At 39.9% G+C, this 15,352-nt stretch overlaps 1 protein-coding gene across 4 annotated transcripts in view; it reads left to right on the forward strand.

Annotated features, from left to right (window-relative positions):
• Positions 1–10,491, forward strand: part of LOC100557734 (serotriflin) — a 53,369-nt gene extending 42,878 nt beyond the window's left edge. For all 4 annotated transcript variants that reach the window (XM_003215211.4, XM_062959193.1, XM_062959177.1 and 1 more), the window contains 3 exons: positions 2,142–2,236; positions 4,966–5,057; positions 9,981–10,491. In XM_003215211.4, coding sequence (XP_003215259.2) covers positions 2,142–2,236; positions 4,966–5,057; positions 9,981–10,108 — 315 coding nt within the window. In that variant the 3' untranslated portion in view covers positions 10,109–10,491. The remainder of the gene's footprint in view (positions 1–2,141; positions 2,237–4,965; positions 5,058–9,980) is intronic.
• The last annotated feature ends 4,861 nt before the right edge of the window (positions 10,492–15,352 follow it).

The following is a 15,352-nucleotide window of genomic DNA, read 5'->3' on the forward strand; positions in this document are numbered from 1 at the left end:
AGGAAGGACTGAAGCCACTGCAGAACAGTACCCCCAAGACCCATCCCGGAGAGACGTCCCAGAAGGATACCATGGTCGATGGTATCGAAAGCCGCTGAGATATCCAAGAGAACCAGCAGGGTCACACTCCCCCTGTCCAGCTCCCTGCGGAGGTCATCCACCAAGGCGATCAAAGCCGTCTCGGTACTGAAACCAGGCCTGAAGCCAGACTGCGATTGGTCCAGAGAATCCGTATCATCCAAGAATCCCTGGAGCTGAGAGGCAACCACCCGCTCCAAGACCTTGCCCAAAAATGGAAGGTTGGAGATTGGTCTGTAGTTATGCAAGTTGGTCGAATCTAGGGAGGCCTTCTTTAAGATAGGTCTCACCACCGCTTGTTTTAGATTAGATGGAAATCTACCCTGCTCCAAAGAGGCATTAATTATTCTCACAAACCAATCAACCAACCCACCACTGGCCTGTTTACTTCTTAAAGTCCCCCCTTCACACCCAAAATAAAGGTGCACTTTTGGCCATTGTCAATTTCCACCACACATTCAGAATAGTTCTATGTGCTGTTGACCCATGACTTCCAATGCAATTGCTAACATAGCCCTTGGGGCAAAAGAGATCACTCATTCCTTCTTTTGTGTTACTAAAGAATGCTTTCAAAGCTAAAACGGGGCTTTGTGGATGAAGAAGCTGTTGCAAAACATTATCTGAAGCTACAATATGATTGACATTTGGTTGGCCTCCTTTCATGAGGATTTCTTGTTGATGGGAAGTGGTCATTACAGCACGTCTGGGATAATCTAGCACTTCTGGGGCCTTCTTGAAGAACCACAGCATTTGTCATTGATTGTGTAAGAAAAGGTAGAGTCTGGAAGATAGCAGACTCAGATCCAGGTTGAGTAGGCACAATCCTGGCAAATAGCAAACAAAGAAAAAAAGTGGCATGACAGCAAATATGTTGAACAATAACTGGATTAAAACAAAGAAGAAACCCTCCCCCCAGTATGCCCACTTGAAACACCAAACAAAGGAAAAGGGGAGAGAAAAAAGACAAGGAAAAGTGGGAGAGGCAAGGGTTAGAAATCAAAGCTTGGGTGTGGGATTGTATTTTCTTAAGAACATTTAAAAATAAGGTGCAGAGGAAGTTGTATGAAGGATCAGAAAGTAGAAATGAGATAGCAAAAGAAAATGGGTGGTGGAGATGCATATAGAAGTTCAGCTCAGTGGCAAATAGCATTGGGTGGGTGTGAACAGGAACATAAAGCAAAAGCAGTTTAGATTAAATGATGATGATGATGATTATGATTATAATTATTACATTTATTTATACCCTGGTTTTTCTCTCCACTAGGAGAGATGAGAGAGAGCCAAAAACTTAATGCTAATTAGCAACAGAAAGTAGATCTTCTGTGTTAGTGAAGGAAGAAATGTGAATTAAACAAATACAAAACAAAGTCATAAAGTTGGAAGAGCCCCTAAGGGCCATACAGTCCAATGCTATTTTGCCATGCAGGAAAATCTAATCAAAGCACTCCTGATTCAAGGCCTCTGCTTAAAAACCTCCAGAAAAGGAGATTCCAACACACTTTGAGGTAGTCTATTCCACTGATGATTCAGTGCTGAACAGTTGTTACTGAACAACTCAAGATTATAAAACGGGAAGGAAGAGGGTGAAGAAATGAATGAGAATTCTTTGTTACAAAGGAGAAAATTATAAGTCCAGCTGGGAAAGAATGGAGGGAAAGACAGGGCAGGGAAACTGCAGTTCTGTGAGGTTACAAGACTCCAACTCCTATCATCCTTGACCACTGGCTGTGCTGACTTGAGCTGACATGACTTGTTATACAGGAATATCTGAAAGACCCCAAGATCTCTAATTCTGGAATTTGCAGTACAAGAATAATAGCAGGTCTTACTGAATGTTAAAAGACTCTCCTTTGTGGAGTCCAACCAACTTCATCAGTTGCGTGCTCTTTAGGCTTTGAGGTGTCACAAGACTTCTTGTTTTGCTGTTATAGATAAAAATAGTTGTCTTACCCCTTTGACATTTTTGCAGTACATAAACTCCCACTCCCCATATAAAAAGTGACTAGTTGGGTACTTCATTTTAAAGTGGGGATGCTTAATAAAATGTATCTTCTTGTTTACAGCTAGTTTGGTATACATCCTACCTGATTGCTTGTGCAACTTCCCAGTGTGACCACGCCAAGTATAACTTCTTCTACGTTTGCCAATATTGCCCTGCGTATGTATAACAGATATTGTTCATTTGGTATAATTCCTAAGACCCTGGAGCAATTTTTAACATATCATCTGAATTTGTAGTTCTGAGTTAGGAAAAAGACAATATTGAAACAGCAGGATCCTATTTTGGGATGAAAGGGAACCATTGGAGAAAGAGTGAAAATTTGCTACGTTTAACAGCACTGAAGACTGTTCTTAAGAAATTCATTCTTAAAAAATGCAATTGTTATCAAATAAATTGATTTTGATTTTCTGATAAGAAATTCTTAAAATTCCTATAAAGAGTGCTTTCATCTAAGGGCCCATCTATGCTGCTTTATAACACATTATGAGTTAGTGTAGGCTCATGTAACGTAGTTCAGTGCAGTTAGACTGCATTATATGAGTTTGAAACTGCAGTGTAAATGGGTCTAAGAGAAGGCAGAAAAGGTCATAATCTTTACTAGCTTTCTAGCTGCCTCATACTGCACTGTTAGTCCCATCCCTGTACCTCATTATAGGAGGCTGAGTCCAGCAACAACCTGGTGTATTTACTTGCTGTGATGTTTGGAGGAGGCCTTCTACTGATTGTTCTACCTTTAGAGACAGGATTGGGAAAGGAAGGTTTTCTTAGAAAAAATGCTTAATTGCTAGACAGGTTTAGATAGATAGGTCTTAAATGTCTACTCATGACCCATTTCTGTCTGAGACTGTTTCATATGACCCCAGATGTATATAATATAGGTATTCAAATAAAACATGCACTGATAAAAACCAGCATTTGCAAGGCTTGCTAAACAGGATGGTTTTCCTTTTTGTGGAGTGCAGTTGAAGCATTTTCTACAGAGACCACTGCAAACACTGCATGTTGTTGCTAACAGATGTGTGTAAATGGGTGGCATTAAAAAAACTTTTAGTGTTGCCATCGTTTTGGTAAATCCAACATTGAGATAAGGGGACCCCATTTGGAGTCAGGACCCACAGTTTCTGAAGGAGGGGTCTAGGCTACGAAAAGGAGACTAACAAGCTGAATATCTATAGCACTGCTCATTTAGCAACTCACCTATTCTAATGTTAGCAAAACTAGTATTCTACCCACCCTAAAATTATTATGTTAGACATAATATATTTCTAAAGGTAGAAAGGTTGAGGGCAGAATAATTTTCCAACATATCAGGAAGAGGTGAGGAAATAGATTTTTCTCAAAACTCCAGATGTTTTGGCAAATTTTGAGAGCACTCATTCCTCTCAGGTCAGAATCATCCAATTTGTGGGAAGAGAAATTGGGGAAGGAGTCAAAATAAACTTTTTTGGGGGCAATTTCCTTTTGCTCCCCAAGCAGGAAAGTTTGGTTGTAAGCTACCTCATAATGCTTCTACTTTGCAAAATAATAAAATAGCCTTTTAGGGTACCTTTTTCCTTCCATGATTTGTCTGTGTCCTGTGTTGGGAGGGCCAGTGCTGTTGCCGTTCCAAATGGGATCCCCCCCACCCCATCTCTCTCCCTCTCCCTCTCTGCTGTTGGGAATTGTGGGAGTTAAAGTACCAAAAAGCACCAAGAGGGATAGTGGGCAGGGCCAAATGTCTGCAGTGTGGAAACCTCTTCATTGAAAAATAGGCAAGACAACTGAGTGCACTACAGTGTGATTGTAGGGTAGGGAAAAATTCCTTTTATTACGGAATGGAGTTAGACTGAACTCTCTTCTTCTGAACTCTTCTGAACACTTCCCAGTGTAATCTGATGAAGTCCTTAGTTATATCCCATCTGGATTACTGTAATACACTCTATATGGGGCTGTCTCTGAAGAATGCTCGGAAACTTCAGCTGGCCCAAAGAGCTGCAGCCAGGTTGCTCACTGGGGCTGGCTGCAGGGAGTGGACAAGCCCCCTGTTGCAGCAGTTCCACTGGCTGCCAGTCTGTTTCTGGGCACAATTCAAAGTGCTGGTTATGATCTTTTAAGCCCTAGACCAGGTCCAGGCTATTTGGCCAACTGCATCCCCTTGTATAAACCTGCCTGGGCCCTGAGATCTTCACAAGAGGCCTCTCTCTCAGTCCCACCTCTACCTTAAGCACAGTTGGTGGGATAAGAGAGCGGGCCTTCCTTCTTGGTGGTTGCCCCTTGACTCTGTAACTCCCTTCTTCCCAGGGAAGCCAGACTGGCCCCCTTCTTGCTATCCTTCTGGTGGCAGGCTAAAACCTTTCTATTTAGACAGGCTTTTAAAGATAAAGGTTCTTAAGATCAATTCAGGGGATGCTGTGGGTTTTAACACTGAATTTGTTTTAATAAATTTTAACTGGGAATTTTTAAAACACTATTTATATTTAACCTTGTTTTAAAGTTTGTATATTTGTATATTTTAAATGGTCATGCTGATGCTGATCCCTTTGGGGGAGATAAAGTGGGGTATAAATAACAACAACAACAACCACATTGTCTGGAACTATGATTGAAATATGAAATGAATAGATGTGCTTTTGTAAGATTATATTATACATGGCAACATTATCTAATTAGAGCTGCCAAAATGAGGATGGCAGGGTGTTCCCTGTTCTAATTACTTGGGAGACAACATTTATGGATTTCTTAATATACATCCAGTTTGAACTCGTATCCTCCTAATATCTATGACTCGAAATGGATTGCCTTACTTTATGGATTACAAAATGAATTACTTTGCCAGGAAGCTACACATTTAAGAATAAAGGGGAAAGTATTTTTGATGTTCTTTTTGTCCCTTTTTGAAATTTCAGGGGAAATGTGCTAGGAATTAATTTTTATTATCCTTACAAGGAAGGAGAGAAATGTGGCGATTGTCCCAGCAAATGTGACGATGGGCTGTGCAGTAAGTATAAATGGTCCTATTTCATTAATTCTTTTGACAATATTTGCAGTATTCAGTTAGTGGATAGTATTCAGAAACAAGTATGGTGATGGTTGTGGTGGTGCATGTAGAGCCTGTGAGCACTAAAAGTCACCATGGATTTCTCAAAAGCAGCTCATGGCAGACTAATCTGATCTCTTTTTTTGAGAGCACAATGAGCTTAGTAGATGAAGGGAAAGCTGTGGTGGGCATATCTTGATTTCAGTAAGGCCTTTAGCAAAGTGCCTCGTGATATTCTTGCCAAAAAATGCTAGTGAAATGTGGACTAGACGTTAGACAATGATGCTGTTAAGTGGATTGGTAATTGATTGATGAACTGAACCCAAAGAGTGCTCATCAATAGCTCCTCTTCATCTTGGAGAAAGAGAGGTGATTATCAAGGTGCCACAGGGTTCTGTCCTGGACTCAGTGCTATTCAGCATCTTTATCAATGATTTGGATAATGGCTTAAAGGACGTGCTTATCAAATTTGCATACAACATCAAATTAGGAGGTGCAGCTACTACCCTAGAGAACACGATCAGAATCCAAAATCATCTTAATAGATTGGAGAGCTAGTCCAAAACTTTAAAAATGAATTTCAACACAGAAATTGGTGATACCTTGCTTGAGATCAGTATGTGTGAAAGGGATCTAGGAGTTTTAGTACTCTACAAACTGAACATGAACCAATGTAGTTCTATGCTGCATAGTGCTTAGATCAAGGGAAATACTGAAGAAATATTATTCAAAAAATCAACACCCCCCCCCCCCCCGTGTCGACTTATTCACAAAAAAGAAACCATTTCTTTCTCTGAGCAGAGCATTGAAAGGTGAGAGCTTAATCTGTCCCAGGAGAACCTAAAAGAAATACTGTTCCCCTCCACTCTCACCTCTATGCCAACACTTCTGGACTTTCCCCACTTCTGCCTGGCTGGGGAAATGGCAGTGACGACCAGAGGTAGATGTCTTTCTGAGGCATACTGGCATTTTCCCTTCTCTGCAGAATAATTCTCAACTGATTCATGGGTCATATCAAAATCCATAATTATGAGGATGACTTATACACAAGTATATTTGATAATAGCACCTCTTTATTCTGCTTTGGTTAAGACTTACCTGGAATACTGTGTCCCGTTCTGAGCACCAAAATTCAGGGAAAATATTGACATGCTGAAACATGACCAGAGGAAAACAACCAAAATAATCAAAGCTGTGAAAGCCATGCCCTATGAAAAGCAGCTTAGGGAGTTGGGTGTGTTTAGCATGGAGAAGAAAATGTTAACAGGTGACATGATTGCCAGAATTAAATAATGAATATGAAGCTAACTTGTTTTCTGCTGCTCTAGAAACTGGGACATGGAAGCCATGGATTCAAAACACCTTGATAAAGAAAGATGTCTTACAAGAGATGACTTGTATCTCAAAGTAGATGGAAAATAAATTATTTGCTAGGTGTCTAAGAAATCTGACATGAAAGAGGGAGACAGTATTTCAGAGGGCAGGCAGATGCCAGGTGCAGAAGTTACTAGCCTTAATGATATTGGGGGAATTGAGCTTTTGATTTTAAAAATCCCAAGAGTGGACAGAAAGAAAAATGAGGAAGCAGCTGAAATTGATGTCTCTGTATTAATGCACTGATTGTGGGAAATAAACAAGATGAACTCAAAGTCTTGACATAGGAGGGCAAATATAATTCTGTAAGAATCACTGAAATGTTGTGGCACGAGTCTTATGGTTGGAATATATAACTGAAGGGTATAACCCATTCCAAAGAAATGCACAAAATAAGAAAAGAGAAGGAGTAGAGTTATATGTCGAGGAAATGTATCCTTGTGAGGAGATCCATAACACAAATCAAGAAAACAGGCTGAGAGCATTTGAGAAGAAAATTAAGGGAGAGAAACAACAGTGAACTTGCAGTGGGGGTGTCCTATAGGCCCCAATCAGACTGAAGATTTGGATGATGACCTCCTAAAATAGACCAAGCATTCAAAAAAGAGAGCCATAATAGTACTTGGAAACTTAAATCATCTTGATATTTGTGGAAAGTAAAACTCTGCCAAGAGTAACATCCAACAGTTTCCTCACTTACCTTGAATAAAAGGTGGAGGGGACAGCAACATGATCAGCTATTTTGGATTTGACTGTACTCAAAACAGAATAATTAGTAAATTGGGTTGAAATCTTTAGGTGGGAGTAACTACCCTGTTTCCCCGAAAATAGGACAGGGTTTTATATTAATTTTTGCTCCCAAAGATGCACTAGGTCTTATTTTCAGGGGATGTCTTATTTTTCCATGAAGAAGAGCTCACATTTATTGTTGAACAACAAAATGAACATTTATTATATACTGTAAAGTAGTTGTCATCACAAACCAGCATAACCAGACAAACTGAATCCTATCAAGAATTTCTTGTTACTACCATTATTTACATGTGCAACAATCTATGGTACCTCTTGCAGTTTAGGTTTCACAAGGTTTCCACGCTGATTTCTCTCTATTCTAGTTTCAGTGTAGTCATGAATGATGAATAATATAATATACTATAATAATAATATGATAATATAATAATAATATAATGATATACAATATATTAATTAGATAATATAATAATAGGATATAATAATAATAGAATATGATAATAATATGGTATTAATAGGATAATATAATAATGGGATATAATAACAGAATAGCATAATAATATAATAATAATAGGATAATATAATAGAATAATAGAATGGAATAGAATGATATAAAATATATTAATAGGATAATATAAAATGGAATATAATAATAATAAAAGAATATGCTAATAATGATAAAATAATAATATGATAATATAATAGAATAATAGTATAGAATATAATGATATAAAATATATTAATAGGATAATATAAAATGGAATATAATAATAACAGAATAATAATATAATAATATGAAAATATAATAGAATAATAATAGAATAATAATATAATGATATAATAATAATAGAAAAATATAATATAATGATATAAAATATATTAATATTATAATATAATAATGGGATATAATAATAGTTACAGAATATGATGATAATAATATGGCAATAGAATAATAGTATAAAATAATGTTTCAGGGCATAGGATAGGAATAAGGATGAGAGGAGAATCCCAATGCGTCCTGTACCTTTAAGGAGCAGAAGCAGCAGGACGAGTGGAAAGCCCTCTTCCTTCCCTCCCACCCTCCCTTGCCCTGGCTCCAGGAGCCAATCAGAAGCCTTGGGGGCGAAGGCAGCATGGCCAGGACGGAGAGAAGGAAGAAACGGCAGCGCAGCAGCAGCCACGGAAGGTTTTTCAAGCCGCGGCTGGGGGACAGGCAAGGCAAGGCCAGCCAGGGAGGGAGGCACAGAAAGCAAGCACTTTCCCTCCCTCCCTCCGGTGTGTGTATGAGTGCTGCTTCTGCCCTGCAGCCATGCTTCCCAATGGAACTCTGCTGCAGCCTTAGTTGCTAGGTCTTACTTTCAGGGGAGGCCTTATATTTGGCAATCCCTCCAAACCCCTGCTAGGTCTTATTCTTTGGGGAGGTCTTATTTTCGGGGAAACACGGTATGTTCTCTTGAGATTTTTAAAGGAAAGTGGAAGCAGAACGTAGTAAGGCATATACTCTGGACTTCAAGAAAGCTAATTTTGATAATCCTAGGGAAATACTGAATGAGACACCTTGGTCAGAAATGCTTAAAGTGAAAGGTGCTAATGATGTGTATGAGTTTCTTGAAAGGTGAGATATTGAAGACACAGTTGCAAACTGATCCAATGAGGATGAAAACTGGAAGATGTTTAAGGAAACCCAGGATTAATGGACAAAACCTTTCAGTTGACCTATATTTTAAAAAGACATGAATAAGAATTTGTAGAAGGGGAGAATTATCAAAGATGGAGGAGCCCCCTGTGGTGCAATAGGTTAAACCCTTGTGCCATCAGGACTGCTGACTTGAAGGTTGGGTTGCTGACCTGAAGGTTGCTGGCTCGAATCCGGGGAGAGCGCGGATGAGTTTTCTCTGTCAGCTCCAGCTCCCTATGTGGGAAGATGAGAGAAGCCTTCCACAAGGACGGTAAAACATCAAAAACATCTGGGTATCCCCTGGGTAATGTCCTTGCAGACTGGCAATTCTCTCACAGCAGTAGCAGTTTCTCAAGTCGCTTCTGACATTAAAAAAAAAAAAAACAAAGAGGAAAAGAAGCATCCAATACTGGCAGGAGGGATGTCAGAAAAATTAAAGCCTAGAATAAGGTTTGCTAGAGGCCAAAAATAATAAAGTTAGATGTTTTGGCTATATTCAAAGGAGAGGAAAAATATGAAATTATAGGGGCAGAAAGAAAACATAACTGTTGTATACCTTCTTTGCTTCTGTTTTCTTCCAAAAAGTGTACAGTGTTCTAAGAATAAGTCATGCAGTATAGCGCTATAATCTGGAATAGGTAAAGAGGGAAAAGAAATATTAAATGGATTCATGTCTTCAGGTCTGGGTGAACTGCATCCAAGAGTACTAAAGAATTTGCATATGTAACTTCAGGGCCACTCTTAATAAATTTGGGGGGAATTGGAGTTAGTCTAGAGCAGTGATTCTCAACCTGTGGGTCCCCAGATGTTTTGGTCTTCAACTCCCAGAAATCCTAACAGCTGGCAAACTGGCTGGAGTTGTAGGCCAATACCCCTGGGGACCCACAGGCTGAGAACCACTGGTCTAGAAGGTCATGAATGAGTAAATATTGTTACCATGTTTAAAGAGGCGGGACACTCTCCTATTGATGATTGGTCATCTACTAGATATGTCTTTGGTGTGATCCAGCCAGGGATTATTTATGTTCTCATGTTAGCTTGGGACTTCTTGCATTAAATATAGTCATCCCTTTTTATTTCAGCCAATCCTTGCCCACAGGAAGATTTGCTCAGCAACTGTGCCAATCTAAAGAAGGCACATTCATGTGAACATCCAGTAATGAAACAGAATTGCCATGCGTCCTGTCTCTGTGTTTCTGAAATACATTAATATCAGGATTCTCCCTATAAATCTAGTGGAAGAAGATGAAGCCAACGTAAACATAAAATGAATGAAATGGCAATATACTTGTAATGTTAATTTCAAATTACAATAGGTTTTGTATTATTGTATGCTTTTATCCTTTAATCTGTTTTCTCTGTTTCTCCAAGAAGGTATGTTGTTACTTTGGTGTGAAAAGCAGCTCCTGTTCTGGAATAGCTTATTAATTATCAGGAAATCGGGGGGGACTTTCCTAAGAAATCTATGCATATTATCCTATAGATTTATTCTGAGAGCTTCTTAAAGGTATTTTACTTAGTAAAAAAGAAATAATTCACTGTATCTGGAATTTTGTAATATATGTGGAAGTCTAAATAAATATATAAACAATATTATTTGAGTCATAAAAATTACATTTTATTAATATACTAATTATATACATATCACTTCTGAATATGTTGTTTTCATAGTTGTTTACTTAGTCATGTGTAAAATGTTGTTAGACCATCTTCCGCCAATGCAGTCTGCTTTCCAAATTACAACAATTTACAAGATTTGGTCATGAATCTTTCAGCTCTTGTGCTGTTTTTGTTTATCCCTGCAACTGTGTGTGTATATAGATACCTGTGCCAATTTAGCAACAATAGAAAACCACAGTCATTAAGCACAGTATGTTCTCGGGTTCACAATGATGCTGAATGCAGCCAATTACTTATCAAGGGGCAATTTACTACAGTGTGCATACATATCACATTTTTTTGGTTAAAAAAAAGTGATTGGCAAGAATCAGGCATCTCCCTTCTTCAGAACTTCGGTTATTGCAAACTCCCGGTAGATTAACCATTAGAGTAGAACAATTTTCACTGGCAGTTACTTAAAATGATTTCTGCAAAGTACTACAGTGAAACCAGAAGCTCTGCAAATAAATAAAAGACCATTGTGCCTGAACTGTATTGTGTTGGCACTGCAGGGATCATATGCAGTTACTCAGGGTAAAGTTCCTTGCAGGGTATCATTGAGGTACTAGATCTACCAGATTTTGTTCAGTCATGCTCAGGAACTAGCAATGTTTAGAGAAGTCTTCTTTCCAGGCCTCCAGCATAATTCTATGGCCTAGTTCCACAAAAAAATTCTTCCAGAAATTGATCATATAGTCATGCTGGAAGCCTAGGTTTTTTAAAAATAGTGTCAGAAGCGAATTGAGGCAAGTTGTTTCTGGAGTGAGAAAATTGGCCGTCTACAGAGACGTTACCCAGAGGATGCCTGGATGTGTTACTATCCTGCTGGGAGGCTTCTCTCATGTTCCCGCATGGGAAGCTAGGGCTGACAGATGGGAGCTCACCTCGACTCACAGATTCGAACCGCCAGCCTTCAGGTCAGCAGTTCAGCCAGCCTCTTGGTAGCCTAGTGAAAACAAGAGTTCCCACTATGTGACTTTATGCTATGTTTCAGTGGGACGCCTACAATATTGTTCATTTTAGGTAAGAAAAATAGCGCTTCTGATTACATGTGAAAGTCATATTACACAAAGAGTTTTTTCACATAATATGCTGCATACTGTACTTTCAAGTGAAACAGTAAGCCTGTTCCAACAAGGAAAAAGTATCTGGAAGAGTTCTGAATGACTTTTCCCACATCCTGAAATTCTCACAAGAAACACTCGGCATTTCCACTTAACTCACCGGTGTCCTTTCTGAACCACTTGCCATCATTTCTAAGAAATCTTGAAGAACAGGTGAGGAGCCAAAGGACTGGAGAAGGGCAAATGTTATACCTCTGTTAAAGAAAGGCAAAAAATATTATCCAGGAAATTACAGACCAATCAGCCTAACCTCAGCACCAGGAAAAAGATTAGAATGGATTATAAAAAGGTCTGTCTGCAATACACTATGTAACACGGTTTTTGTTCATGGGTTATAAATGTTGTGTTCTGATTGGTTCTATCTTTAAAACATGGAAAATGCTTTAACTACAAAAACTTTGTTTTTGTGGGACATCCTGCAGCATATTTTGCTATAGTTTTTCAGTTAATATGTCATTGAGTCTCAACCAATTCAACATAGTTTGTGGCAGCCACAAAAATATTCTCTGGAGTATAACATCTACTTTCAAAATAAGTACCGCACCTGCTGATTGCAGATCAATTGGAAAGTGATGGTGAGGATGGTGGTGGTGGTGGTGGTGGTGGGGAGATCGCACCTTGTCTAGTGGAATGTGGCAATAGGCAGCAGCCCATCCAATAAGGACCAAGGAAACCTTATGTGCAAGATTTCCTTGGGCACGTTATTTTGTTAAGATGCGTGAATATGACAAGACATGGATTAAAGATTGTGGTCCGCATTAGGCATGTGCAAAATTTTCGTATCTTAAGTCGGAACTATTTCATTAGTTCCATTCTTATGATGTGATATCTGATGCATGGGCATGGCCCGCATCAAAAAAACAAGAATCAAACTTTAGTCTGGTATTTCTTCATAAGTTGCATAACATTCATAAGTCTTTGTGATGCACTTAAAATTCACAGAACAACCAAGCGCTACCAGAAGACGAAGCCAAACGACTGCCATGCCTCTCAGCCAATCAGGACAGGAGGGGTGGGAGAGGAGGCGGAGGTTGAGCTGCAACTATTGGCCTTTAAATTTCCGAGTGTGATGGAGCAGGGTCCATTTGCACTCAGGAAGGGATTGAGGCAGGAGCTCCAGGCAGAAAGACACCAGAGAAGGGAGAAGGAGATCAGCTGGGTTGCACCAGTGAAGGGACAAGAAGGGTGACCATTAGCTGATAGCTGGCTGCTGCTTTAGTTTAGTTGGGGAAAGAGAAGAGAAAAGCTAGTTTTTTTACATGCTGTACCAACAGAGAGAGACACAATCACTTGCAGAAAGGGGCAACATTGTCCTTTTTTTATTTTGTTAGACACCTTTAGCTTTTAAAGTTTGGTATTAAAGCTGCATTTTTGGGAATAGGGTCATTGCCTGCTGAGCTACATTGCTTTCTGTCAGAAAAGAACACAAACACTTGTTGCACTCTGAGAAAAGTTGTGTCAAGCATTTCCAGAGAAACTGGCCTTGTAATCCAGCAAAAGAGAATACAAACATTAGTTAAACTCAGACAATAGTTGTGTCAAGCATATCCAAAGATACTCTCCTCATAATCCAGCAAAAGAGAATACAAACATTTGTTACACTCAGAAAATAGTTGTGTCAAGCTGTTCCAGAAATACTGGCCTTGTAATCCAGCAAAAGAGAATGCAAATACTTGTTACACTCTGACAAAAAGTTGTGTCAAGTATTTCCAGATATACAATAAACATGAAGTGTTCCGATAACAATGGGTTGGGTTGTACATCTTCTGAGTCTGCCCATGGTTTCCGAGGAGGGAAGAAAGGGCGGGGCAGCATTCCGCATATAACTTTGGGTGGTGGAGGTGATGGTGCTTCTGCCAGTAGAACTGCTGTGATTCAACCCTCTCAGTCCCAGCTGCCAGTTCCAATTTTTTTGGTGGAGGCAGGGCTGGATTTGCCTACAGAGCTAACACAGGAGGATAATGTATTGGAATCTGAAGAAGGGAACTAATAAAACTTGTTTCCCTCCCTGAGTCTCCCTCTGAGTCCACAGCTGGCAGTGAGCAGGATGAGGGGTCTGCAGAGGGGGCAGTGCCATCAACCATCTACTTCCCTCACCCCCCCCCCCCCCCCCCACACACACACACACCTACTGTTGTGCTGGGAAGGCCAAGGTCAAACCTATGGGATTATTTTCAGGTGCATCCTGAGTTTGCCACACAGACAGTGTGCAAGCATTTCAATGGGAAAGTCAGCAGGGGGAAAGACTTGAGGCATATGGCTACAACGTGGTTGAGAATGCACTTTAAGAGGCATCACCCAATGGTTAGAGTAGAGGGAGAAACTGGAAGTAGTAGGGAAGAGTAGTCCCACTTCCCCTGCTGCCGTAGAGGGGAAGATGCAGCCCACCCTGGATCTTTGGGGCATGTCAACTAGGGACACGGTCACATCGGGGAAAAGCTGACCACCACCAAGCAGATCACCCAGCATGTGGGGAGGGGATGCTGATTTTTGACCACCAGCCTTTCAAGATGGTGGAGCAGGATGGATTTTGTTTCTTATTGGCACTCTTGGCTCCCCAGTGCGGGATTCTCTCACGCACCACCCTCTCCCGAACGGTGATATCAGCCCTGTATAAGGGCTGCAGGGTGGCGAAGTTGATGGAGGGGACTCACAGAGGCTATATCCATTTCAATTCGGATCAATCACATAGTACAGTTGCACTCAGGGTGGCTGTGCAGCAGCTTCGTAAAGTTGGGGTTTCTTTGGGGAATCCCGGAGCCATACTGAAGAGGATCCCTAGATTTCCATTTCGGTTTCTCCATTGTAAACTGCCTAAAATGCTGGAATTCAGTGGGTGGGTCATCATGTTTCATCTGAGGTTGTGTCTTTTGATGCTCTAGGGCCACGGTCGGTTGCTTCTTTCTTTTCATGTTAACCTCTGGGTCGACATTAGAATACTTCTCCAAGTATATCCTGGGTGGCAGGATGACTTGGAGGTCTCTCATTCATAGGGTTGCTGTAAGTCAAAATTGACAGATAACAATACAAACACACATGCACACTGAACAGAGTGATTGGCCTTAATCTCTATAGAACAATGCAGAAACTCCCTCTAGTGGTGCCTTCTTTGTTTGCATACAATTGGTTGTCAAATTCTGCTAGTCTGCCTGGGCATGTATTCAGATCTAAGCTGAAAAAAATGAGAAAAAGAAAATGCTCTACTAATGTACTGGGCAATCTTGATTTTTTAAAAAGACACTCATGTTTTCATTCATCTTGATTCCGTGCACCTGTCACCATCCTTCAAAATGTTGTTGAACTTGCTCCCTGCTTTGTACTTAGAATTTCCCAGACTGTTCACGTGTCAGTTGTGACCTTAAGTTATCAATCTATCATTGTTTCCCTGTTTCACTGAGCATACATTTTATGTCCAGTCTTATGTACACAATTGAAATGAATGTTCCTAAATAAACTAGAAGTTTTAACACATCACATAGCATGAGTGAAGTCCTTGAGGAAGTATTTCTCCCCTATTTGTTTAAGATAGAATAAAATGAAGACAAAGATCAGTAAGGACTTAATGTTTCTATAGGAAATATTCTCAAGGAACCACAGTTATGAAAGAGAATGTTTTAAGATGATAAATAACACCACAATTTCTAACACAATATGGGATAAAACAACAGTTA

This window comes from Anolis carolinensis, chromosome 1, assembly GCF_035594765.1.
Source record: "Anolis carolinensis isolate JA03-04 chromosome 1, rAnoCar3.1.pri, whole genome shotgun sequence".
In the NCBI taxonomy this organism is placed as follows: domain Eukaryota; kingdom Metazoa; phylum Chordata; class Lepidosauria; order Squamata; family Dactyloidae; genus Anolis; species Anolis carolinensis.